General features: G+C 39.8%; 1 protein-coding gene across 1 annotated transcript in view; it reads right to left on the bottom strand.

The window, feature by feature from the left end:
- Window positions 1-1872: 1872 nt before the first annotated feature.
- The window catches only part of LOC104529877 (fatty acyl-CoA reductase 1-like), a gene marked incomplete at its 5' end in the record, with an annotated part of 32039 nt that continues 7043 nt past the window's right edge, over window positions 1873-26868 (bottom strand). The window contains 8 exons of the mRNA XM_010174306.1: window positions 1873-2141; window positions 3719-3846; window positions 5693-5822; window positions 9915-10086; window positions 15889-15956; window positions 18766-18884; window positions 23353-23397; window positions 24764-24941. Of these exons, the coding sequence (XP_010172608.1) occupies window positions 1979-2141; window positions 3719-3846; window positions 5693-5822; window positions 9915-10086; window positions 15889-15956; window positions 18766-18884; window positions 23353-23397; window positions 24764-24941 (1003 nt within the window). The remainder of the gene's footprint in view (window positions 2142-3718; window positions 3847-5692; window positions 5823-9914; window positions 10087-15888; window positions 15957-18765; window positions 18885-23352; window positions 23398-24763; window positions 24942-26868) is intronic.

Below are 26868 nucleotides of genomic sequence, written 5' to 3'. Positions count from 1 at the left end.
CTTGCAAACGTGCAATGCACAGCACACACCGTCAGCTTTCTGGAGCTGGAAAACACATAGCTAACAACCAGTACAGTTTCATTTTGAAAGTATGTTTTCAAGGCAAGAGCTTAAAAAAAATTCTGTGTCTTTGTAAACTGGGTGCTCAGAAGTAATGTGTGACAAACACAAGGGCCTTTGTGAGGTAATAAAATAGAATGCCGGAGCCCTGCCATTTTAGAGACCATTTTTCTGGTCAGGTTCTGCTGCAGGCATCCTTTGAGAATTGCTCGAAAATAGATCTCTGGGGCATACAGAGGAAGATTAATTCCTTACACCTTCAGAAAGGCTTTTGAACTAGCTTGGAGGCTTAAGATATAAATATACTGTCATCCTAACTTACTCTTGCCTGTACTGCCAAAAACAAGTATAATTTTTGAAGAATGCCAGCTTTGTAAATACTTTGCTAAACAGCAACTGTGTCTTTTTTTTTTACTTTTTCAGACAGCTACCATGACACAAGACTAGAGAAATTGGATGCTGCATTGCTTCAAGAACTAGCTGTTTTATAGTCTGATAATCTTGAAGTGCTTACTCAATGTGATCTGAATAAAAAGTAGTCCAGTATTAATTTGACTTTGAAAAATCTGATAGCATGATAAATCTGTTGCTGTTGCACTAAGGCTGTTCTTGCACCAGCTACTTTGAAGAAAGCTCTTTTTCTCTCTCCCCTGCTACAGGAATTCATATTTCACTAGATGAAACAAGTATCTCCAATAGCTATGGGCATTAGGAAGATCCTTTCTAAACTGCAGTGTAGGACAAAATGCATTACCTTCATAATGCATGACTGTTAACACAGAAGTCAATGAAACCTTTTCTGTTCTCAACAAAAAAAAAAAGTTTCAGACTTTTTAATTCCCACTGAGAGGAGCGTCAGCAGATCTGGCCTGGTGGGATTTCCTCCATACATGTCTTTCTTTGCCAGTGGAAGTGATCAATTGCAAAGTGATTTAGCTCTAATGAAAGTGTGAAGGACAGTATCAGGCTGGTTTTGAGCTACAGGGAGAAAAGTTTTCTGCAGACAAATGGAAGGTGAGAAAAAGACCTATTCCTCAAAAACAATAAAGAGTTTCTGAATTCTTCTTCAATCTCTTAAGAAGTCTTCTCTCCATTCTCAGAGTAAGCACAGCATTTTTCAAGCCAAAAAAAATGTTCTAAGCAAGTGTGATAAATGTAAGAACAAGGCATTTAAATAGACTGCAACCTTAATCAGACAGAGGAAAAATACCTCTCCATAAGAAAGCAGCTTGTGAGTGAGTAGAGTCAACACAGGTACGTGAATTCTATGTGTGACTTCAGTTATGGCTTGAAAGTATCAGTCCTCAGTAGCAATATAAGACAAGCTCTGAAAACTCTTCAGTGTGTTCACTGGCCTAGTGTAACTGATTTCCATCCCCCCCACCCCCTTAAGTTTTGAAAAACTGAAAATGTGAAATCATGTTTTTCAATAAGGTACCATTTCACTGAATGAGAATGAAGGAATAGCCTCTTTAGGAAGACCTCTTACAGGTTAATTTCCTTGGCTGGGTCTTCTCTGATGGCATCCTTTTCTTCCAAGGTTGTATGCTTTAAATTTAAATCTACTTCTTTGAGGAAGAAGATGGGATTAAGATAGCCTAGTAGTATATGGGAAGACAATGACTTTGGTTAATCCTTGCTCTTGCACATGAGACTCTAGATGAACGGTTCCAGCTTGACCTGTTCCTAAAGCTTCAGTTATGGCTTTAAAAATTGGCCTTGTCCTATGGAATATAGACCACCATGTATTAAAGCATTAGTTAAAATTAAAAAGGTGAACATATAACAGTGCACAATAAATGCAGGCTGCTGTTGGAGGGTGTGGATTTTTCTGCTACTTTCAGACCCTGATGTCCACAGTTGCTGATTAGAGGAGATGGAGGTCCTTCTGGAAGAGGCTGGTTGCTGCTGGATGGCTTCAGTGCCTGAGGGTGCTGGATGCCCTGAAGTAGGAAAGGAACTTGTAGCAGAGGCTCACCACAAAGTACCAGATGTTTCGAGCCATCTGTGACCTTGCAATGAAAATGCGCCAGATGATGACAAGGAGGGTGGTATTGAACGCATATCGGATGTTCCTCAGCCTGAGAAAGAGAAGGAGGCATCTTACAGAGGAAGACAAAAACAACAAAAAGCTTAGCAGCTTGCTTCATTTGCTACAGGTAATTTTATAAGAAATTCTGCTTACAAGTGGCCCTTAGGCTTTTTGCCATTCCTCTTTTCATGAGGACGCTGTGCCTAAGATGTCCCTACCATCTTGACAAGGAATGTGTTGGAAGTTATGGTATAGTGAATAGTTAATGGGATAGGTGGAATACCTGTATTGCAAGTGTCTCTTGTTCTGTGTACTCTCGTTTCAGACCAGAATTGACACTGAAGTCATAATAAGAATTGTTTTCTTAACTATAGTCTAGGTCAAATACTTCCTGCTTTGATTTGGTATAATGGCTGTTTTTTTTCTTAGTAGGATTGGTGACAAGCTGGAGGACCTCTGCAGGAGCTGGTGAATAAGGTTTGCCTTTTTGGTTGAAACCTTGCCTTTAGTGTTGGGAAATTACTCAATAATTATAAATGGTCTTCACGTCTGCAGTACTGCAGCACCATGATTTTGGATTTGGGTTTTTGGGGGGTTTTTTGTTTGGGTTTTTTTTTACCATATATTTAAATAGGATTATTGGGTCTTTAAGATGCTAATAATCTTTTCCTCCGATTCTCACTTTCCCAGTGTCTGACCAAGGGAAGAAAGCTTCATACCTAACGTTCCCAAGACTGGTTAATTTTCCTAAGAGTCCTTTTTTGTTGTTGTTTTAAATTTTATTATTGCACTATACCACACTGCCTATTATTTGGGTGATGAGGCAGTTACTGGCCTGTTACAGAGCTTCTTATAAATCCTTTAAAAATGGCCCAAGAATGAAGAACTTGTTTAGGACTCCTTGCTATGGCAACAGGCTATTCTATGCTTCTAGCATTTACAGTGTACAAGAATGATTTTCTTAAAGGAAACAAGCTGGCTCTTACTCCAAGACAGCTGTTTGTTATCCTTTTGCCTGCATTTCTCAGTAAATGGGCTGGAGAAGACAGAAAGAGCACAATCTTTAACTGAATAGAAGGACAATCTCAAATTGCTCATTCAGACTCTCTTAAACTGTCACCAAGGATTGGATGCATAAGCTCTCTCTCCCCTGGTTTTGGAGAATTTTTGCCCATTTCTCCCAAGGAATTAGAAATTACAACTTTAAAATGAAATTTAAATCATACATATGTCTCAAGTTTTTATGCAATGTCTTTGAATTTCTAAAAAGTTCTAGGCACTTCACAAAATCTAAATCTGACCCTTATCTTTCTATTGTAATTCTGAATGACGAGGAATTTTTGCATTCATGTATTCCTCCTCTTGTGCATGGTAACTTGATTGCTTGGTCATCTGCTGGGAAGGCATAATATCTAGCCCCTGATCATTAGTGTTATCAAAAGTTCTCTTTTTCTTAAAGGCTGGAAAAATTAAATACTGACAACCCTCTGCCCTAAGAAATAAGCTATGCTATCTTTATCTCCATATTATTCAACAACAATTATTGCAATGTAAATAGAGTAATTTTCCTCAAAAGCCATTCAAAGTAGCCTGGAGCTCTTGTCCTTGTCACTGGGTATGACTTACTTTCGTAAATGCTGCTTTGCTGCTGGAATGCCAGCCATGTCCTCATTTAGCAAGTATTTCTTAGCACCTAGGCAGTAGCTTTCAATGTATTCTGACCAGTGCAGCTGACGAACATCAAAGTTGTATAACTGGGATTTAAAGACAAAGAGCAGAAGTTAAATGCCAGAATTCAAAATAAGTTCACTTTAAGCATCAATTCTTCATTGAGCTTCATTCCTGACAAGGCCCTCTCTTTTAAGTTCTTAAAGCCACCAAGTTTCCAAGAAGACATGAGCACTATTTTTCACAGCTATCGATGAATGTCTTACCCAGCTGGGAATTCAGACAAAGCAAGCAGAAGTTTGCTAGTGCTAGCTGGCAGAGAACAAAGATAAGTTTATCTTTCAAGTGGCTATTTGTGCATAAATATGTGTATTTGTACATACACACACAATATTCATGGAAGAAAAATGGCATTCCACTCAGGTAAATGGATTCATTTGAAAACCTCCATGCATTTTTAATGTGTCACTAGAATTATGTATATAAATGAGTTGGACATTGTACATTGAATCACCAAGTGCTTCTGCATCAGTATTAACTCTGTGTTGTGCTGCCTTCTCTCTCCGCATCTAGATCAATAGAAGTCCAAGAAATGGGTTACTCTGGTGTTTGGCATCAAAAATTCTCATTGTAGAGCTAATTACCCCAGATAATTTCAAATGCTGATATTGGAAAAATTGTTACAAAAAACAGGACACCAAGCTCTTAGGCAGCTGTCTTGTCTATTAGAGCAAAGAAAAGATTTGTAAAGAGAAAGAGGTTTTGTTGTAGATATGTTTTTTTTAAAAGGAATGAGTGAAGTGAATGGCATTTCTTACTTACAGGGTCTTACAAGAGAAGATACTCAGAAAAACACCTTTCTTTCACCCCCATGCCAATCCAGGCCATTTGCTTTGGTATCAGACCAGCAATAACTTGAGCAGAGAGGGGTTAGCTAGCCATGTCCAGTACAGGGGGTTAGCTACTGTGCACATCCTAGAGTGTCTGTTAGGTATGTATAGAGATCTATGCTGCCCATAAACTATCTAGTTTGAATACTGCTTATAATGTAGCAGTAGCAGCACTGGATCCAGTGCATCTCACCAAGTTCTCATCAATGGCTTGGTAAGACTAAAACACTGTCCAGCTTCCTTGATGCTCCTCCTCCTCCCCCCCCCCCCCCCCCCCCCCCCCCATCTTCTTCAGAACTAGCTCCTATGGAACCATTTAGGTTCCCTCTACATTGCCACTCCCCTTAGAAGTTAGAATTTGTTGCATGCACTCCCTCTGCAGACTAGGGAAGAAGACTCTTGACTCTAGTACTGGGAGTCTGCAAGAATTTAATGAGGTGAGTGAGAGCAGTTTGATGTGAATGCCTAAGTATGTCTTTGCAAGGAGATACTAACCAAAGGTGCATTCACGCTTATCATAAATCTACTCTTTTTATTCCTTCAGTCTTTCAGTAACAATCCCATTCTTAAGGAGCAGTATTTCAAACTTATAAACACTAGAACAGAGGTTGACATCTTGCAAATTAATTGCTTTTTGGGGACTTAAATAAAACAGGAATTTTTTCATGTTCAGTGTAAGACACTATGTATTAAATAAATTTCCCCATGCAGTGCTCATTAAAACCAATGTGGATGAAAATGTCAAAATCTTTGAAGTAATCTCCGTCTAGATCACCCACCACAGCTGCCATGTTAACCAGAAAGCCTTCAGTGATTGACCTGTCTCCGAAGAAAGATCAATATACCTCAGAAGAAAACATTCTCCTGTTATAAATGGAAGGTTCCTGATACGTTATTTAATAAAACAAGGAGAAAATAAATTATTTCAGGTTAAAGTCAATTCCAGTCATCTAGGGAGATATCGTTGTCAACAATAAACCAAACTAATTGAAGCAGATGAACAGAACTGGAGATTAGCAATCCATATTAAGGACATACTTACCTTTTTGTCCTCTGTGTTAAGGTGACTCATTAACATATTCATATTATCCGAAGACCAGTCCCAGGACTGGGTGGAGAAATACTGCAGGAGCATCATAGACTTGTGCAGTCGATTGATGATCTTCATCATTCTGAAACATCAGAATGTCAGGAATGTCAGAGGTGGATCGGAAGTTGGACCTTATGCAAAAGCTGTCGGTTTGCTCTGTAGGTGTTTTCACCAGTCCAGGTGAATAGGCATTGCAATTCCTGATGAGCACTGCAGTGGTGCTCACCAGGCTGAGGACTTGCTCAGCAAGTCTAACTGCTCGAGCTGAGTCCTGAGCCTACAGCTAACCAGCTTTTATTGTTCCAACATGGGTGCAAACATGCGTTTCCCAGGGCAGGACTGATGCTAAACTTACTGGCCAGAACTAAAGTAGGGTTGGAGGCCATATCTACATTATGTACCACATGTGAGGTTGAAGAGCCCATCTGAATTAGTATGAACACAGCAGATTCCAAAACCACAAAGGTATATTGTTTGCCTCCCAAGGTGGATCCTTCTCTTTTCTACCACACAAATTCTTTTCTGTTCTCAAGCCCGAGTTGGCTCCTGAAGCAAGGCTCTGATTTTTGGAGTTAGCTCCAGTGCAGCGGTAACTGCATCTGCAACATGGACAAGCTCTAAAGTTCAACTTCAACTTTCAGATAATGGCAAGATTTTAATGTCTTTGGGCTTCTTTGATTGCCTTTTAAAAAAAAAAAAAAAAAAAAGAAGTTTATCTTAAAGGCCATTCTTCTCCCTGCATAATATAGTGGCAGTTTGGAGGGTTATTTTGTGTCCCTCCTTATATGGGAAAGGTTTGATAGCATGCAATCCTGGTGGATGACCTTGAAAATCATCTAGTCCATAAGTTGATTTTTTTTCATGTGCATGTCTGTGTAACTGTCTGAGTGTCTCCATGGAGTGAAGCTGCTTCAGGGGCACTGCTGCTAAACAGGGCCTTTGGAAAAGTAGGTTCAGGTCTTGGCTTTTTTTATTATTCATTTTTTATATAAGAGGGGATGACAGTAATGCTGTCCTACCTCACAGGATTTTTTTTACAGTTGTCCCAATGGTCACAAGTGCAAAAGGCCTCTGGGAAGCAGTTGTTTTAAACTGTGATATACAGCACTCTGTCAATTTTGAGAGAACACCATGTTCCCTTAGACTGGATAAGGGCAAGAGAAAGCATTAAAAGGCTGATTCCTGTGGAAAACAGAGCTGTTTTCATGAGAAACTTTGAGCTGCCCAGGGGGTAACACAGCCGCTGTGACAAATAAAAGGCGGCAGTCTGGGGAAGAATGGTGCCAGGCTGGCCTCTCTCCGTGCAGATGTGACTGGCACGACGAGAAGCACTAAGCACAGCAGAAAAAGACACAATGAGTACATCAGTTCAGAGAAGAACTGTGCAGCTTACCCAAAGTGAATTGAAAGAGCACCAAAACCTTACATAGGCTCTCCTGCTCAGAATTGAAGTGGTTTTCATTTTAGAAGCAAAGCACACCATCATATTAAGGGAACCTTCATTCTGCATACTTATGTGCACATTGACTGAATGCAGTTTATCTAAACTACTTTAAAATTACTTCAGATTAATCTTCCTGATTGTGCCTGTGTAGGCAAGTACTACAGGGCAAAGCTCTGTGAGCATTTTAATACACTTTAGGAACTTGGGAAACAAAGTATATGGCTCGATTGCAAAGATCTGAAGTTGGGCAGCCTTGAAACTGGCTGCCCAAAACCTGCAAATATCTTTAAAGTGCTTACTAACAATGGAATCCATCAGAAAAAAAAAATAAGAGAATCAACTGTCTGTCCCTACTTACATTTGAAAATAGGCTTCCTGTCAATGTGGACAGAGTAAGTTCTGACTGTAGATCTACCCAAAGCAATATATCTGAGTGGCTAAAAGTAAGGGTCAAAAAGAGAAATGAAGCATCTGAAGAGGTATGTATGAAATCTGTGTTTCATGCTGATTGACCTAAAAATCTTGTGACCACATTCAAATGATTTACTAATTTGCATGAAGGAATGGTCCACTAAAAAACATCAGCCAAGCAAAAACATGCTTATCTGCAGCCTCTGAGAGACTATGACAAAGATTTCTTATAGAAAATCTCAATCTCTACTATGGAGGGACTGAGAGGAAAAAAATCAAGAATTAGCTGTCACTGATAGGCTTATTAGCTACACTTCAGAAATGCATCTTGTCTTCTAGAAAACTGTTTACAACAATGATTTACTTGCTCCCATAATGAACCTTGCAGGAGCAGATTCCCAGGTGCGACAGATTGCCCCAAGAGACTACTAATGACATAAACCACATTATTTTCCAAGTCATGGATGGATGTGCAGCAATAACAATACGGCATTTAGGGCAGTTTTGCTAGACATCTGAAAATTTATGTGAAACTAACTAATGCTTAAAGTAAGCTTCTCAGGAGAGGCAGTATCTAAAAGTATAAAGCTGAAGGAGATGACTCCTGTACCTAGACTTTGGTAGATGGGGTACTGCAAGTCATAACTACAGGAGGAACTACAGCTGAGCTCCCCTCAAGTACCCTGCTATTCAAATTAGTGAAGGGCGTAGGCTGGTCCTGAATAAACAGCAGACTTGCAAAACCACAAGCAGCTCCTAGATAACCTATTCCATATGATAACTCATCACCTTATGATGAGTTGAGTATGGATACAGCAGACAACTGAAGCCTGGGTCTTGGTCCTGGCAAATAAGTTTCTTCTTTCTGCAAATCTGGCATAGAGTCATGCCGAAAATTCAAGAAACTGCCATGAAGATGGCTTGTACTTCAATAGATGGGGTTGACAAGTGGGAAGACAGTTAAGCCTAGGTGCTCTGTTTGAAGCAGAGGGAAAAATTAAAGGGAAATATTAAAGCAAGTTCAGTGACACATTCAGCTTCTTTTATTTGAATGTGGTTTCCTGCTCTTAGAGCATAAAGGTCTGATATTTAGGTAGCTGTGAAAAAAATAAAGAATGAGCTGCTACTATGCTTTCTACTACATAGTGGCAGTATGTGGATGAGGTTAAGTAGCATGTAAAAAGAAAAGGGGAATTATATTTTAAAAGAAAAAAAAAAGACTCTGAACTCACAAGTTCATTGCTGTGCTGTTTGCTCTGGTTACAAATCTGAAAGTTCAGGTGAAGAGATCTTTCTCAGCAGGAGTTCACACTGAGCTCTGTTTGAGATTTAAGTACAGTGTTGCAGCCAACATCCATTCTCCACCTATGCCAATCAACTTTATGAAAGAAATGCCAAGATCTTACTGCTGCCTGTTACAACAGAGTTTGGAGATTCCAGCCTATTTTTGCTCATATTCAGTTTACCTCTATTTCTAGGGTAATTCTTGCTTCCTGGATAACTGGAAGTCTTTTCATGGACCAATTTCCCTCCATAGCAGAACATATGAGAGAAATTAGAGCAATACATCAGCCAGGGATCTCCCTGCAAACAGCTGAAGAAGGCAGCTTTCTAACAAGCAGAGGAGCACAAAGCGGCTGACATGGAACATAGTGCTGGCATACTGCTCTTGTGCTGCACAATAAATTCTCTGCTGTGGTGGCAGGGAGTAAAGAAGGACGTTGGCCGAGTTATGTTATTTACACCACATGGGACATGTGTGCCTGTGTACTTCCAAGCCATGACACTGCCAAGGCTCAAATACCAATTGTAATGGTAACAGTCCTTATAAATAGAATTCAGAATTTATTAATACTCAGAAATCACCTAGATTTTAGGGTGCTGGCAACTGCTAATTACGCATCTGATTTATGGGGAAAAAGTATTAGAATGTTCTAAACCTTGCCAGTCTCAAGTCCTTACACAAGCTTGAGTCTTTACTCATGACAGATAGAGACAATCACATCAGAAAGTTGCAATAGTTGAAGTCTTGCTATACAGAGGACTACATAACTAGCAGTCCTCTCCTGCTGGCTTGGCAACCTCTGAAGCTTGTAAAGCTGAGTTTAAAACATGTGCTGTCCCCCAGGTCCTGGAAAGGGCAGGAACCCTAGGCTATGCTTAGCTACGGCCATGCAGTTCCTTTTCTTTTTGATCAATCTCCTCAAGACAAGGCCTGGAGATGGGAAGAAAACCCAGAGCTCCAGGCTGAGGAAGTCAGTTCTCAGAACTTGTTAAAGATCTGCTCTCCATAACAGTGGCAGGCATGCAGTTTCTTACCTGGGCTTTCTCCCGGTGAGCCTCATGTACAGGTCATAGAGTATGGCCGGTGCCTTGTGACTGACAGTTATCCAGTACTGGTTTATCAAGTAGTTGGATGTCAAGTGAGCGTTGGGTGTTCGAAAGGCCTGCTCCAGTGGATTCCTTTTGAATGTGGACATGACATACTGCTCTGTAAGAGAACAGGCGTTTTACTTAAAATCAGATATTTAATTTCAGTTGAGTTGGGCACAATCATACCAACATGCTGCCGTAAAGCCCAAGTTATGGTGCTTAACACACTTAACCTCCAGTTCTGCGAACTACGTCACCAAGGGTTGGACAAGATCACCTCATCGTCCCTTCTGGCATTAAAATGGATGACTCCATCCATTGCTTATTTCAAAAACAATCTGACTCTAGACTTAATAGTGGCAGACATAGACTTCCTTATCAAAACACTGAAATGTAATAGAGGAAAAGCAGGTAGTTGTAGCCTGAAATGCTTCAAACCAAGGAACTGCAGTTCTGCTTTCACCTACAGTAGATGTAGAAGAAATTGGTGTTAACATATCTTCAAATCACCAAAAGCAAACTTTGATCTGCTAGCATAAAACAAAATGACATTTCCAATCAAATTTTCAAAAGGGCTGATGGCAGTATTATTCTGTGTCAAGGATAGGTTGCTTACACACACAGGGTGCTGCTTCTAGAAAGACTTCATTAGATCCTTTCAAGCCACAACTGACCTACAGCACCAAATACCTCAGCCTATTTTCAGAGGTGCTCTGGATGCACTAAAGCAGCAAACTGTCTTGCATCCTTAACTTGAAAACTAACGATAGGGTGGTAATTTTTCATTGTCTTTGTATGTTAAGGCACAAAATATGTTTGGCCTGATTCTGAGCTCTTCCAATGGCACAGTGCTACAGAGGTGGCATCTAGACATGCGTATCTGGGGCATTTGCATATTGCAGAGGCTTAATAGAACTGCAATAGTTTAATATAAGACTATCGTCCTAGGGACTGATAAACAGATGGTGCTCCTATTCCTAAGCACCAGTAAGTGCAACAAAGAAGAATTATGTGGGCTTTTGTTACTTTTTTAAAAATGAATTTGAGAGTTACGACATCAGTCTGTGCTCATATTATAGTTTACCCTCCAAGCTTATGTTACAAATAGAAAATCAGATAAGAATTTGCAAGTCACAAGAAACATCCAGATCATCCTTAGATAATCAGACTCCAATCATAATATTCAGATGGTTCTCTCACATCTGCAGTCAGCTCATTACTGCACTTCATGCAGTGATTTTTGCTGTCCTTGTTCTAAGTAAAAGCACTAGAGACTTGTTAGCCACTTAGCTGCTAAGTTGAGATGAAGACTTTTAAAACAAGACTTTTAAAATAGTGCAATTTAGTTTTTAGTGCAAGTTCATTGTTAATTTGTGTCCGGTACAGATGCAAGTTTAATAGCTGAAGACCAGTTCTCCTGAAACTCATCTTGCATCTGAATAGCTAGAACTGACTGCCATCCCGTTTCACGTAGCCACACTGCAATGACCATAGAATAATTTGGTTGGAAAAGACCATTGTGATCATTTAGTCCAACCGTAAACCTAGCATTGCCAAGTTCACCACTAAAGCCTGTTATCCTGTGCCCATTCAAATAGCTCATGGATCAGGAGAGCAAACCCATGAACTCTGCTGCTTCTCCCCTTAAGGAAGTTTCTTCAAGAGGCACTTTAATCCCAGTTTATTTACAAACTCTCATCTGCTTATCAATAGAAAAGTTCATTTGGTCACTTCATTTCCTAATAAACACATTACTTTAACAGGGAATCACTGATATTTTGGAATTGAGATAGTTTTGATATTGTCTGCAGCACGTATTTATAGCTCTGTTTATCCAAATCCTGAAGTTAATATACTAGAGAACTAGTTTTCAGCTGTAAATTGGTTGAGAAGGTTTCCCTTTGGAAACATGTTAAAGACATTACTACTGCCTTTCTTTTCTCTTTGTGTTTTTGGCATCTTTGGCCAGGACAACAAGAAAGAACTAATCAGTAAGTGGAAAATGTAGCCCTTGTCATTTCGGATCATCAGCCATACACCAAATTCACACAAATCAGCAACACCCTTATCATCTTGGTTACTTAAGGCTTGTAGCAGAAAATGCAGCTGTGATAAAGGAGCTACAGTATTATGCTGTGATATTACTCACAGTGAGAGGAACATATGCCAAGAGCAGATGAGATAAAGTCAGGAATTAAAGTGGTTTTGTTCTAAAATGCGCATAAAGCACCAGTGAGACCAACGTGACTTACTGGAAGGAAGCTGGGAAAACACTAGTGTTGGATGACTTGGAACAGTTAATGCTATGGGCATTTCCTTCACGAACCTCCCTTACCCTGACTCAGCACAATTGCTCTGTCTCCTAATTTCTGGAAACTGTTCAACGTTGCAAGCGTAGCACGTCTTTTATGCTCCAATAGTTTGTTTTGAGGGGAGAGAGAAAGAATCAGACAGACAGATGGGTCAGGCAGGCAGAAAATCCCAAACCGGAAACATATCGCCTCTAGGAGCTACTGAAATGACTTAGTGGGTGGGTGGTTTTTCTCCTCCGACCACAGCACAAAAATGCATCAGCAAATTCTACAACTCAAAGGCAGATTTAGCATGGGGAGAATCAGACACCAGTCTCACCTAGGTAGACTGTCAAGGATAAATTGAAATTAAAGTTGCACATGCTGAACACCATTTTAAAGCCTGCTTTGAAGTTTAGTTTCGAGCAGCAACTGCACAATGTACTTCAAAGTCAGACTAGCAAGACTTAATATTGCAGCCAAGCAGAATACACTTCAGATTAATACTCAGTTGTCTGACCACATTTTGGTAAAAGCAGGGAAAATAACAGTAGTAACGGAAGACAATAAGAAAAAAAAAACACCAAGGTATAGTATTATTTGGAAAGGAAATAAATCAGTTAAGGTTCCTTTTAACATTAAGGGTTTGTCTTGTATCTGGAGATTCGTAGACTACACTGGTCTGCAATGGATGTTTAAGCATAAGATCTTAACTAGACTTAGATATTTTTCAAATAATTCTCTTCTAGATTCTCTTTCTCCTTCCTCCCAGCTCATCACCTTTGTACTCAAAATGTCCCCAACTCAGACATTTCTGTTCCCTACTATTCCATATCATATAACGTCATGTTCAGTATACAAATGAGGGTTCACCAGAACGCTCTCTCTCTCTTCCAGGATTGCACTTTCAGTTTTGGGATTTTCTTTCCTCTTTTTTTTTATTTAATTTCAATTATTAAGTTGTTCTTATCTCAACCTATGAGTCTCCTTACCTTTACCCCTCCAATTCTCTCCCCTGCTTCCCAGGGCAGGGGAGAGTGAGCAAGTGGTTGTGTGGTGTTTGACTGCCAGCCAGGTTACACCATGACAACGAGCCTCAGTAATTTCAACATGATATGTGAAGGTTAGCAAAGTTAAACACAGTTGGAAACAGGCTTTCAAAAGCAGAAAGTAATAACCTGAGTAGCAGATGCTGCCCCATTGCTAAGGAGGGAACTGTTGGGTGAAGTTTGGTCCTTCTATGCAGGGGCTGGACGACTCAATGGCAGCTCTTATTTAAGAGAGATCACAGCTCTGAAAGGCCTTTTGGAAGTGCATGCCATGAGACTGGATGACTAGAAGACACATAATAGTGACCAGACAAAGTAATATGAATGGGTGAGAAAGTCTGTCACATATATGAAGATTTTAGAATTGTGTATTTACCGAAAATAAATTTGTAGAAGACCGAACTGAGAATTCAGACTGGATGGCTGCAGTCCTAACATCCTAATGCAATAAACCTTTCCCAAACTAACTTATTAAACCGTGTAACATCTTTAAGGGCAAAATTTTGCTCTTCAATACTCCATTCTAATTTCTGTTCATGAATCAACACCTAATACCTTTCTGCAGCCTGATGCTCTCAGGAAAACTGTGGCTACAACATGTGGTAAAAAGAGCTCCAGAGTGTTACCCAAGGAGAAAATTTTGCCCTCAGTCCCATCATGCAGCTAAACTGCTCATGCAAGTTTCTGCTGTACTCAGGTGATTTCATTGCTAAATGCACAGTTAGGAGCAAAGTGACAAAATAAGATCAGTTACAATGCATTAATACATTCCCATTTTCATCAGTAAAATTACGTTGAAAATGGATTAAGAAAGGCAAACCTCAAGTAGAAGTGTTACGGTGGCTGTTGCTTAAAGTAGCAGCCTGGGAAGAGCTTTGCATATACTCCTGTGAAAAAGCCACAGAAGAGCTGACTTTACACATTATGAAGATTTACTACATCACAGAATCACAGAATCACAGAATGTTAGGGATTGGAAGGGACCTCGAAAGATCATCTAGTCCAGTCCCCCTGCCAGAGCAGGAACCTAAATGAGATCACACAGAAAGGCGTCCAGGCGGGTCTTGAATGTCTCCAGAGAAGGAGACTCCACAACCTTCCTGGGCAGCCTGTTCCTGTGCTCCGTCTCCCTCACTGTAAAGAAGTTCCTTCTGAAATTTAAGCGGAACCTCCTGTGTTCCAGCTTATAACCATTACCCCTTGTCCTACCATTGGGCATCACTGAGAAGAGCCTGGTTCCATCCTCCTGACATTTGCCCTTAACATATTTATAAACATTTTCCAGCAATTATCTATGAAGCCTCACCTCTTCTCTCAGACTGACACAAACCACAGTTCCAGCTTATAACCATTACCCCTTGTCCTACCATTGGGCATCACTGAGAAAAGCCTGGTTCCATCCTCCTGACATTTGCCCTTAACATATTTATAAACATTTTCCAACACTTATCTATGAAGCCTCACCTCTCCTCTCAGACTGACACAAACCACAGTGTTAGAGCTCTCATAAAAAAAAAAAAAATGCCAGGAACTTGGTGTGATTTTCTCACTGCTCAGTCAATTGCTGAAAACTCTTCCCTGCTAGATCACTTGATCAAATCTCATGGTAGGACATTAGTAGGACTTTCCGACAAGCCTGGTTCTGAAAATGCAATTATGGTCTGATCTCCGCTGACTCACAGTTTGACAATTAAATAATGCAAAGACAAATGCAAAGCAAAGGCGGAGAGGTGAAACACCACAGCAGTAATTTGCCAGCATCCTGTATTTAAAGCACAATGCTATGAATTAATGTATAACAGAGAGCAAATCAGGTCCTGTACATCCATCCATTAATGTTCTGACTGCATGTAGTATTTCTGCTGCTTGGCTTCAGCGTGAGTTTTCCACTGTAAGGGTGTCAGGATTTGTCTCCCTTTCTTTCACCACTGCCTTGGAAGCACGTCCACTTGAAGAAAAGTCAGCCAAGAAAATATTTTTAACTCTTCCACTGACAAATTTAATGATCAAAAGGCAAACCATTCTTGAAGCACACCTGTCCTTTCAAGGTTTACCTTCTCAAGTCTACACCAATTATTTCTGTTTATGATTTTTTTCACAGAAAGAGGAAGAAAGGCTTCTCTACTTCCATAATATACTAGTTTTCATTCACTATCAAGGTTATTGAAGTGTTTTCAAAGCACAACGCCACACCCCCCAACCCAGAAAAGGTTCTCATTCAGAAAAGGACAATGTCCTGTTATGGCTACACAGAGCACCTTCTCATAGAATTAAGTAAGGGACTGGTTCTGTATTCCTTTTTCCACCACTTTAATACCTCGGTGCAGCAAAGCATGTACTTTGCTGGGTTGTTATGTGATTACGCCCACAATGAAAACTCAATAAATGCTTTCCTGAGCTGAATGCCCAGCACCAGGAGCTTTTGCTCACAGGACCCTCACCAACTGCAGCTGAGCCTCCCACACACAGTTTGAATGGCAGCTGCTGAATGCCACCTAAATATACAGAATCACCTTTTCAAAGCCCAGCTGAGGAATGCTATTGATGTTTGACATGATCTAGGTTTAAATTAGACCTTACCCATTTCTCCCCAGAAGAAAGGGTTGATTCCACCTGTTGTGCAGTTGTACACCAACATGTTCTTTGGTCTGAAAAAGAGAAGGACGTATTATTTTCAGGTGTGAAGAAAAGCACCCACAGCTTTATTAATGGAGCATGAAAGCTAATAGCCCAAGAAACAGTAACATCAGCTAATAAAAAAAAAATGCAGAAAAAGTCATTTTTCATAAATATGAAAATACAGCATAAACCACAAAGTTTAATAAGATTCAGTCAGATTCTGGAGAGCATATGAAGTTAATAAAGACAGACTGAGGTTTAGGAAAAATCATCCATATATCACACATCAAAAATTGTAAAAACAAGAAGGAAAGCATGCATGCTGAAAAATTCATGATTTTTTTTTTTTTAATATTTTCTCTTAGTATACTGTAAATAATAGGCCCAAGCCAACCTCAGGGACACAGTGTATTTTGCAATCATTTACTTAATGGATATGAATCATTTTACTTTTAAACTCCATTTGTCAGGGTAGTGATTACAAATCAATCAATTTCACCAAAATTTTCACTTTAATACCAAATAAAGCTTGGTTGTTATTTGCGCGTGGAACTAAGCTTAGAGCATAACTGGTTTCCTCTTTTCCTTTGATAGAAGGCAAGAATTAGTCAAACAACTTTTTTTGATCTAAGCCACCTGCCTTACCAACAGTGCAAGTGATGCCATCAATACAGCATTTTTCTTACTCTAGAGTATCACCTGGAGCCATCTGCCAAAATGCTGAAAGAAGTGAGATGTGGCCTTGAATAGGGGATGGCAGCTTGGCTGGAAGATACAGCATCTCCGTGCTCCTATGGTGCCTGTGGTGCTCAAAGCCTCTCTCCACTGGAGGAGGCTGCCTATGAGGAAATTTTCTTTTCCTATAACTGAAGAGACCAGGAGATAGAACCCCTAAACCTAAAATTTCAGACAGTAATACTTGAAAACTGCATTTGGATACTGCACAGTTTTAATGGTGCTTTTTTATATATATATAATGCTTTGAAATCATGGCATTTGACTGTATATTATCATTATAACTAATCCCCAGCAGACTCCTAGAGATGATTAGGACTAACAGATGTGTGTCAAGCTCTGCATCCATGATTTTCTCTAACTTTGAATTACTGAGTAGAAGTCTGATAGAGTGTTAAACATAAAAATGCACAGTAGCACTTAACGTCGGAAACTGTTATGGAAATCAACACAGCAACTCACTAAGGACTAAATCACTAATACGTGCCCATATAGAAACCTCACCTAGTCCTCAGCCACACACACAGCCTGTTGCAAAGTGCAGTGAAGTGAAAGCACAAGCTTCCACTTAATCCAGTGGGTCAGGCCCCTTAAACACCAAAGATTTCTCCATTTTCCCAGTTTCCAGTGAAGTGTCTCTCCCTGTTGACTTTTTTTCCATTCTCCACCCTCCAGATGAGTCTGTGACCTTGGCAGAGTGTAGAGCTTTGGAGAGCTTCTGCACTATGTAATGAAGATTGCAATTCTCTGCTAAGTTTTAGAATCTAATTTCCCTCAGTAATGTCACCTGCCCTCAAGAATACTGACTTTGTAATTAGATGATTTGGGGAAAAAAAAAAATTAAAAAATTAAACCATACATGCTATTCTTCAAGACAGCACCTAAATCCAAAACCCTCTCAGAGAAATTAAATTTACAGAAGGCTCAGGCTCTTGTTTTGTTTACAGACTGCCAACCTTGGGGTTTTGCCCAGCTAGACAAAACTTTAAATCAAGTTCTGCAATTGCTCCTTTAGCCTAATAATTATTTGTGTGGGAACTAGATTAAAAGCATGTATCTTTTGTCAATGAAAAGTTAGGAAAAAATGGTACTTCTGCTACCATGGCCAGAGCCAGGAATTCTACCTGCATGCTGATATACTGCTCATCAGCTTCCGTGCATCTCCTGTTCCAGCTTATGGACAGGCCATAGCCCTCTTTGTCTGGAGGCTCTCAGAGGGGTGAGGAGGGCAAGCTGTATTTATTTTTCCCAGACCGTGCTGCTTTGTCTGGTACTGATGGAGGGGGACAAAATGATGAGAAAAATAAATCTGAGGAGCTGGTGAGCTGCCTTTTAAAATCCCTTTAGGATCCCTGAATTTAGGTTACAGTATTCAGCTCTTCTCTACCCTCAGGTCAGAGGGCTTACTCTGTCATTCAAAATAAAATATTTCTGCCTTTTATTTGCCTGGTATTGATTTCTCAGATTTGCATAAACCTCCAGAATACTTCATGTGGTTCACTCTGTAGCACTTCCTACCTAATGATTAAAGGCCAGAGCCAGAGGTTCATAGGAAGAGATCTTAAAACCTTTATGTGACTTATACATACACTTCTCAACAACACAAAGAATGTTTTTTGGTTTGTTGTGGTTTTTTTGGTTTTTTTTTTAAGACCATCTTCCCTATCATAAGAGCCCATCATATATTTATATTGTGCAGTGTTTCCCAAGGAAAACATGCAGAGCATTGTCACCAAGAAAAATCTAGAAGGCACTTGAAAAGCAACTCGGTGTAGCTGCCTGAGAAAGGAGGCCTGAAAAACAGCTGCTGTGAAGCTACAGTAAAGCTCTTAGACTTCAAAAAAGTGACTTCAGAGAGAGACTTCTCAGATGAGACTATGTTGTACAGAGAAACAGGTCTCACCTGTAGCTTTAGAGATCTCCTAACTCTAAAGCCTGCCTTTATTGTGTCTGCTATACTCTTAGTCCTTGCCAACCTGGGGAAGAGAACATGAACCAGAAAATGAATCAACAAGGCTTTTGCACAGGTTTTCAGTTAGCTTCTGGTTCTATTTAAAGTCCTGTAAATACCCAAGTCCAGCAGAAAACAGAGTGCCTTCCCACCTGTGCACAGCAGTGTACCACCCAGCTGCGAGGGTGAGGTTGATGGCAACGTCTACTGGAATCATATCGGCCACCGCTTCATTGTTGGCGATGACAGTCCGCAGAATCCCTTTGCCTGCCTGTGGGACAAAGGAAAACAGACACTGACAGTAAGACCATGGTAAGATTACATCAGCTTGGAGCAAGGACAGACAATCACATTAGCACTTTTCAAGCCTGGCATCTGCTGCAGAAGATTATTTGTTTTCTGTGAAAACAAATATGGAGCTCGTGGATCTCACCATTCTGCATTTTCAGAGGAAGTCTAAAACACAATGACGTGTGTGCTGTGTACGACAAGAACAGCTGTGACTCCTAGTTAACAAGAAATACTGTAAGAAAGAAATATATTTAATTTTACTGCAGAAAAATTCCCAGTGATACTTGAAGTTCCATTTTCTCAAATGAGACAGACAGAGGTCTGAATGTCCCTCAGAAACGACAGTCACTTTGGAAATGACACCAATAGGCTTTTTGAATAGTTTACTCCCTTTCCTTTGGAAGTATTCACACCCTCCTCTTTTCCAAAGCTGTATCTGTTAAGCACAAAGATACAGTCAAGACATGGCCCCTGCCCCGAAGAGCTCGCTGCCCATTTCAAAACAAGATTCAGGAAATTAATGAGTGAAAATACAAAGTACTGACAGCCAAAGAGAAAAGGCAAGCAAGAACAGTAAGATTTTCATTTTACTTTGGTTGGAAGTGTATTTGTATATTTAATCTGAATGCTTATCAAGGGGTTTCCCCAATGACCAATTAGTCTTTGGAGGTTCCATGAGAGAGACATGGCTGGGAGAGGCTTACATGACCAGATGGCATCAACATGGCAGACTGAATCCGAGAGGATGAGTCAGCAATATAGAAACATGGAGGGGAAATCGGGTGAAGGAACTTAACCTAGTGTGTCAGGTATGAGGGCTGAACAGAGCAAATAAAAAAGAAATCCCCAAAGGCAGAGTCAAGGTTGCAATCAAGTTATCTAGCATGTGGGAAATAAAATGCAATGAATTTGAGTTTGATGTAGAAGCTGAGGACCCAGTGAAAAAGCTGGGAGAAAAAAAAGCACTAGTGAAACAGGAAGTAAAATAGCTCATTATTTAGATCCATGTAAAAACAGAGGGAAAGAATGAGTGAAGGGGCAAAAGCATAGGCTCTACAGATCCATGAATAGTTAGAAGTGAGGGCAGAGGAAATGTTATAGCATTTTTTTTTTTTTCCTTTTCTTATAACCTGAGAATCCCATTTTACAATGAAATAGCTCTCCAGCTGTGACAGAGATGAAGTTTTACTACAGTAACTAGACAGGAAGCACCTAGTTACACAAAAATGCTTGCCTGAAGTCTGGGGAGAAGAAAGATGTGATGAAAAAAGCATCTAAGATATGATATTAATGTATAAAACACATGCTATTGTCTGCTGGTCATTGGTAGATTTTGAAGGAGACAGCATCTCCTGTTTGGGAAGTGTTTATCTGGCTTATTTTCTGCTCTTTCTTCCCCCCTCCTTTCCCCTTCTATAATCAGATGCTTTTGTTACATTTCACAGCTTGCAAGTAAGGGAATACCACTTATGACTGATTCAATTTTCATGAGTTGAGACTCCTGAGCAGTTGTATCTCATCCTTGGTGCAGGTGGCAGAAGGATCACAGATGGACAGACTCAGGCACAGGCTACAGTGTAAGCTTCCCCGCATGACTCCATCCTCCTCAAACCCATGGCATGCAGCTGACTTCTGCTGCCCTAAGCTGAACCTCAGCTGAACCACAGCTATGCTTAGACATTAAAACCTTAACATGCAACATCACTATGACTTTTTGTTGTTGTTCCTACTACTGATTTTTCAAGGGGAAAAAAGCAGAAAGAACTGAAGCAGAAAATCAAGCTCAGCTATGAATTTTCCACTGCAATGAACACATACCCACTAGAGACCACTGCGTGACCAACTATTATGTTTTCAAAGGTACCCTAAAGACTTTTTTTGAGGTCTTCAAAACTCAGAAGTTTGATGGATGTGCTGCAAAGATGCCTTTGTATTCAGAGCAGCATGTGATGGTCATATAGACATACAAGAGTTAGACATTTCATATACTGTGTATTTAATAAAGACTTCAGGTTTAAGTGTTTTAAGTTATTTCTTACATTGGAAATGTTTGGGCAATCAGGTATGACTTGATTTCTATTTATAGTAGCTGACTTTTTTCTCTTTAGTAAATAGTAAGTGTACCTGAAGCCTCCAAAATAATTTCCCAGTCTGAGTCTGATGTTTCTGGACAGCCTCCCAGCCGAAGCGCTCTTGGGCCAGTCACTGTCCAAAACATGAACTAAACCACAGTTTTGCCCTACAGCTTCACTGCCTTGCAGGGAGGAAGGTCTTTACATGTAATATGGAACAGCAAGACAAAATGCCTCAATTACAGTCCAGCAGAAATATAATTAATTTAATTTCATTTTTCAATCAACAAATCTTCTCCCCACAGCAGCTGGTGCAACTGTAGGCAAAAGAAACACAATTAGACTATCAAGAACAACTTGAACCCCCATATTTAATTAATATTTAAAAGAAATATACCTATTTGTGGAATGAAATCATCAGACTCAAATACTGTAGTGGTGACTGAGGGGAAAAAAACCCAACAAAAACCAAACAACTTTGCAAGGTTTGGAGTTCAAATTCTGCCCAGATGATTCCAAAGATCATCTGAACCAAATCTGAATCTGGGGGTTGTTCTCATGATAGGATGAGCTCAGTTAGAAGTGGTAAATGAGTATTTTAGTATGGGGCAGGGGCTTTAAAAAAAAAACCCAAACACTAACACCAAAACACTTTCCTTTTGCTTTTTCCATTCTTAATTAAGGCTAATAAAGCTACTTAACTAATAAATACACTTTGAAATACAGCTGGTTGTAATCACACAGCTTCCAGGTAATCAAACTAACACGTAACTCACATGCTCAAGCATTAATTTTCAAACTACCAAACAGGATTTACCAATTCACCATACCCAAGCACATTAATTCAAAACATGTATAATATCTTCCTTGCAAATTAATTCTGGACAAATTTTTGTCAGAGATCTTTAATGCTCAAAAGTAATCATAAAAAAATCAAAACTCACATATATCATTACAAAAGTTAGAACCTGTCCCATGAAAATGTAAGGAATGGGTCTGCAAAATTATGGAACTGCAAAACCTTTCTTTACTGTGATGACAAGACACCACGAAAGAACACAGAAAACAGCAGAAGACATTGTGAGTAGAGCAGAGAGGCAGTACAAGCTTTATGAGCAGTCAGCAATGAGTAAAAGGCGGATAGATAATTATTTTAAAGAAACTATGACATGAATAGGAGCTAATAACATTTTGTGAACACCAGTGATGCATTTGGGGGCTTTCCAATGTCTCAAACATCTAACTGGGGTTTCAAATAAAAGCATTAGATGGGATATACTCACTAATTTCACTAGTCCTGTGGATTCCAGAAGTAACTGTAATGGTTTCTATTTATTCTCTACTTCAGGTATAAATGAGCTTTTTTAACAAGATGATACTTGGATTTTATTCTGCTCTCCCGTGGTTGTAAACTACTAATCCTGTTATACACTGCTTCGGGCTGATTACAATATAGTTTTTACAAAGTAATCAAGTTGGACAAATCATATATGAACAAAAATATCTGCCTATAGCTATACAGCATTATGCATTGACAAACAGACCTAAGGCAGCAATTTTAGTTCAGGAAAAAAAAAAAAGCCAGGAGAAAAGGTAGGCAACTTTACTGTTTTCATATGTTAAATGGTAATGAGTGCTTTCATATTACAGGGAATATTGTATCAAGTTGTTCATTATCTTATGGGTTTGTTCCTTGCCATTTTGCACAGTAGTTATTTACACCAGTGTTAAGCAAGAATATCATGAATTATCCATTTGACTGGCAGAGTCTGAATTGATGATTATGCACATTATTTAGATGTACCCTGCATATGGAGAAATCCTGTACAAAGCAATGGCAAATGAGACCCAGAATCTTTGTTACTGTGGAGTGGTCACAAACTATAGCAGGTGACTTAGCAACAATAGATATGAAGATAAATGAAAGGATAAATAATGCTGCCTTGTATTGATGTTATGGTAATCTGGTCTGGAAAATTAAGTTTTCTTATAAGATTCAAGCTTTGACATCTGTGAATTACCCTAGTTTCAAGAATACAACTTTTGCCCTTTCTTGGAAAATGTGGCCAAATTTGTCAAATACTTTAGGGTTTATTTTAAGAGTTTTTAGAAACTGCAATTCATGTTTAGCGAATCAGCAATGTCACTACTCTTTCAAAGTCCTTTTTTGTGCGCAGTATAAACAGACAGTCTTCTGGGTCCTACAGGCATAAAGATGTATGGCAAATGTGTGACATCTTTCTACCAGATTCAGAAAATTGCTATGATTCTTTTTTGCACACAATTTCTAAGTAGGGCTGTAGAGTAACTTTAGAGGTGCTATTTTATTACCTCTAACTCCACTTTAAGGGGAGCTTAAATAGTAATTAGACATACCGCAACAAATATTCCACTTGTCCCGTTGAAGCTGTCAATCCAACCCTGCAAAAAACAAGAATGATTACTATTTCTTTCAATGACATGTTGCTTACACAGACTCTGAAATGGTGAAAGGGCTATAATGCTGTGGTGTAGACAAAAAAAGCAATGAGACACCAGTTAGGATGAATGCCAGCCTATCCAGGACGGCTGCCAGGAAGCTAACCAGTACAAGTACCTAATTGATTTTAAATAGGGGTTGCATTGTATGATACCTCATTTTGTCTGCAATTTACCCAACAACAACAGAATCCAACTTTGTTTTTAGAAACCACTTCTTTCCTATAACAACTTGGCTACAGGAATAACCTCTGGCTTTAAACACTACAGTGTCTTGGTGCTGTCACGCTGAAAACAGTCACAGTGTTATATACTCTCTGATGTACAACATGCAGATGTCACAGAGACTGACTTGGTTACTCCAGCTAATTTCTAAGGCAAGGAAGGAAAAAAAAAAACCAAAACCAAACCACTCCACTTTTGAATCCCACTCTACTTCAGGTCAGGGAAATGGCCTCTTGTGGGAGCTGGACTTAAGAGCAATGAGGAACTGTCTGACCCAAAACAGGTTGACACCTAACAGAGTTTGCTTTGTCTTTCCAAAATGGGGAGCTCAGCCCAGAGTCTCCGCTATATCTCAGCCATCTTTGGCACACTTCGAGCTGCATGAAAGCCAAAGGTGACTTCAAGTTGCCTTTCCAGTTTGTCTGCAGTGTTAGGGCACATTATTCCTACTGGTATATTTCGTTTATTGAATTATTTCAGTCCAAAAGTACAGCTGTATTTAATTACTTTGTGGCTGACATTTGTATCTGCAACAGGCCCATTCAAGTGTGAATCCAGTGAATTCAACTACTATCAACATAAGACAGAGATACTAGGTAACTGCATATGACATTATCAAATGCTTTCAAGGACCATGTGAGGTCTAGGGTCCTCATCGGGACCTCATTAAGAGGCTGACTAGACCATGGAAAGACTTGAACTGGAATGCATCAGGACTCCAACCAACCCTCAGATCTCATATTTCCCCACCTAGTACAGGAACTCCCCTGTGTGTCTGTCTGGGCCCAATCCCCTGCATGCAAGACTGTCTGTTGCGAGTCCAGCATTTTGCACCATTATTATCTCAGCTCTTGTTATTGTTGCTTAAATATGTTATTTTCACTTGGAGACAAGAGTCTTTCCTGGAAATGCTGACGAAAGCTTGCTGTTCTAATCCAGCACAGGCCCTCCACCTCCTCCACACCCTTTGCTATGAACTGGAGTATCAGTTCTGCTACAAGTAGGGAGAGATTCCTGACAGTACTGCAGCTACAGCTGTTATCAAAGGACTCTCATTAGGGAATTGCTATGTATTCGTGCTTACTGGAAATGGCTCATGCCAGCTAGCTCCCACGATGGATGGTCTGATGATAGCAATGTTCAGGTTTCCTTTCTCTTGCTGAATCAGGTATTCTGACAAGGCTTTGGTGTAGGTGTAAGTGTTGGGCCAGTCCCCAAGCAGCTTGGGTGTGATGTCTTGAATGATAGATTCATCCAACCACCTACGGGAAACAAGGAGAATGGCATTATCCACCATGCAGAGAGGAAAAAGACTGAGGAAAAAAAGACTGGTGAGACAGGAATCCTCAGCTGAAACAAAGGACAAGCAAGTCAAAGCCATTTAAGACAAAGCAAGGAGCAGCTGGTTTAGATTTAGAACAGCTCTGTGGGAGAAAGGTTTCTTTTGTCTTCAAAGTGCAAAATAACCCTGATGAACTTCATACTATGATGTCCAGCTCAACTTCAGGTAGCTATACAATCTCATTTTAAAGCCATCTCTTGTGTACTTTATGCTTCACTGCAATCTGTAATGTAAATATAGCCATGGTCTACAGACCGATGGAGCTTTCCAACCAAGCACTCTTACTACGTAGCACTGATCCTTAGCCAAAACAGTCTCTATGTATTCCCAAGTACATTTCAGGAGATTCTTGAGTTACCAAGCTGAGTAGCATTACAAAGGTCTCAAAAGCTAGAACAGCACACTATGGGGATATTATTCCAGTAGCACTATTTACAGCGGTAATTTCATTGCTACTGGTTTCCCACAGGCTTGTTCACACAGGAAATTAGGAAACTATCAGTGCTAGCTACTTAAAAAAAACCAAACCACCCAACCAAACAAAAAAACCTCGCTGAGTAATTTTGTTTGGTTGTTTTTTTAAGGTATTCAAGTACCTAAACCATCAGAAGTAGTTATGCATGTACCTTTTAAAAAAGGTGGCCCTTACCACCGCAGTGCTGCAGTGAGAGCCTAAGGCTCAAAGGCTCTTCCCTGGCACACCATCAAGACTCCACTGGTCCTGCCAGCAGTTAGGTCTAAAGGAGAGGAACTGGCTGTACTTCCAGAGCCCTTGCACACCACTGCCAATCCCCAGCAGGCTTTCAGCAGTCTGTTACAGCACAGAATCGAAGATTACCTCCTATAATCCAATTTGTAATTAAGTCAACGGATTTATAGTTCAGAGTGAAGGGGTGTGCTCTTCACAGGGCACTGCAAGGACACAGTTTCCTGTGGATCCTCATTTCACCCCTCTTTATCTTGAATTTCAGGTGGAGGTCAAGGAGAGAGAAATAAAGTGAAGACTGTCATACCTGGAGGATTACTTGATCACATCAACTTAAACCTGCAAACACCTGATGGCTTAGGTAGTACATAGCTTTTCAGATGGCTCTCATTAGACACAGATAGAAATATTACAGGAAAACTATTGTATGAGAAAACACTGATTCACTGAAACTGCCAAAAAGTTCCAAGAGAAGGGTTGAATTAAGTGTATCTCTGTTTCAGAATGAATTTAAAATTATCTGACAGTTTTTAGCATACATATTGGTTTTGGTTTTGTTGTTTTGTTGTTTTTTTTTTTTGTTTTGTTTTGTTTTTTTTTCAAGAAAAAAGGCTCATGGAGGCACAAATACTTTCTTTTGCAACCCTATTCCCATGTTTCAGAAACCAGGCAGATAAATTGTTTAAGCATAAAATATAAAGTTCAACTACAAAGACGCTATAAGCAACACATAATATTGACTTAATTTAGAAAGCCTGTTTAGTCAGCCATTGAACCCAGCTTCCTCAGGGTCCCTGCTAAATAGCCATTGTTTGAATCTGTTAAACAATTAATTACCAGCCTACTAAAAGGAGATGTCTGTTTCTGTGGAGCCTGGAGGAAGTCTAGGTTCATTTGGGAACTCAGATTAAGCTGCGTACAAGTCTCTTTTCTCTCTTCCTCTGTGGGGTTGTGGGGTTTTTTTTTTTGTTGTTTGGGGTTTTTTTTGTTTGTTTGTTTTTTTTAATAGGTTAGTGTTTCTCACAAAGCAAAGACAGGTTTAGAAGTACAAGGAGAAGCAATTTCCCCTTGCCCTCATCCTTCCAGACAGGTCTCTGCATTATCTTAAATGGTGATCAAGAGGACCATGCTCCTGCCTGTC

The sequence above is a fragment of the Antrostomus carolinensis genome, unplaced genomic scaffold (genome assembly GCF_000700745.2).
Source record: "Antrostomus carolinensis isolate BGI_N321 unplaced genomic scaffold, ASM70074v2 scaffold3448, whole genome shotgun sequence".
NCBI lineage: Eukaryota > Metazoa > Chordata > Aves > Caprimulgiformes > Caprimulgidae > Antrostomus > Antrostomus carolinensis.
Note: the sequence above shows the minus strand (reverse complement) of the source record. Positions and strands in the feature narration are given on the sequence as shown.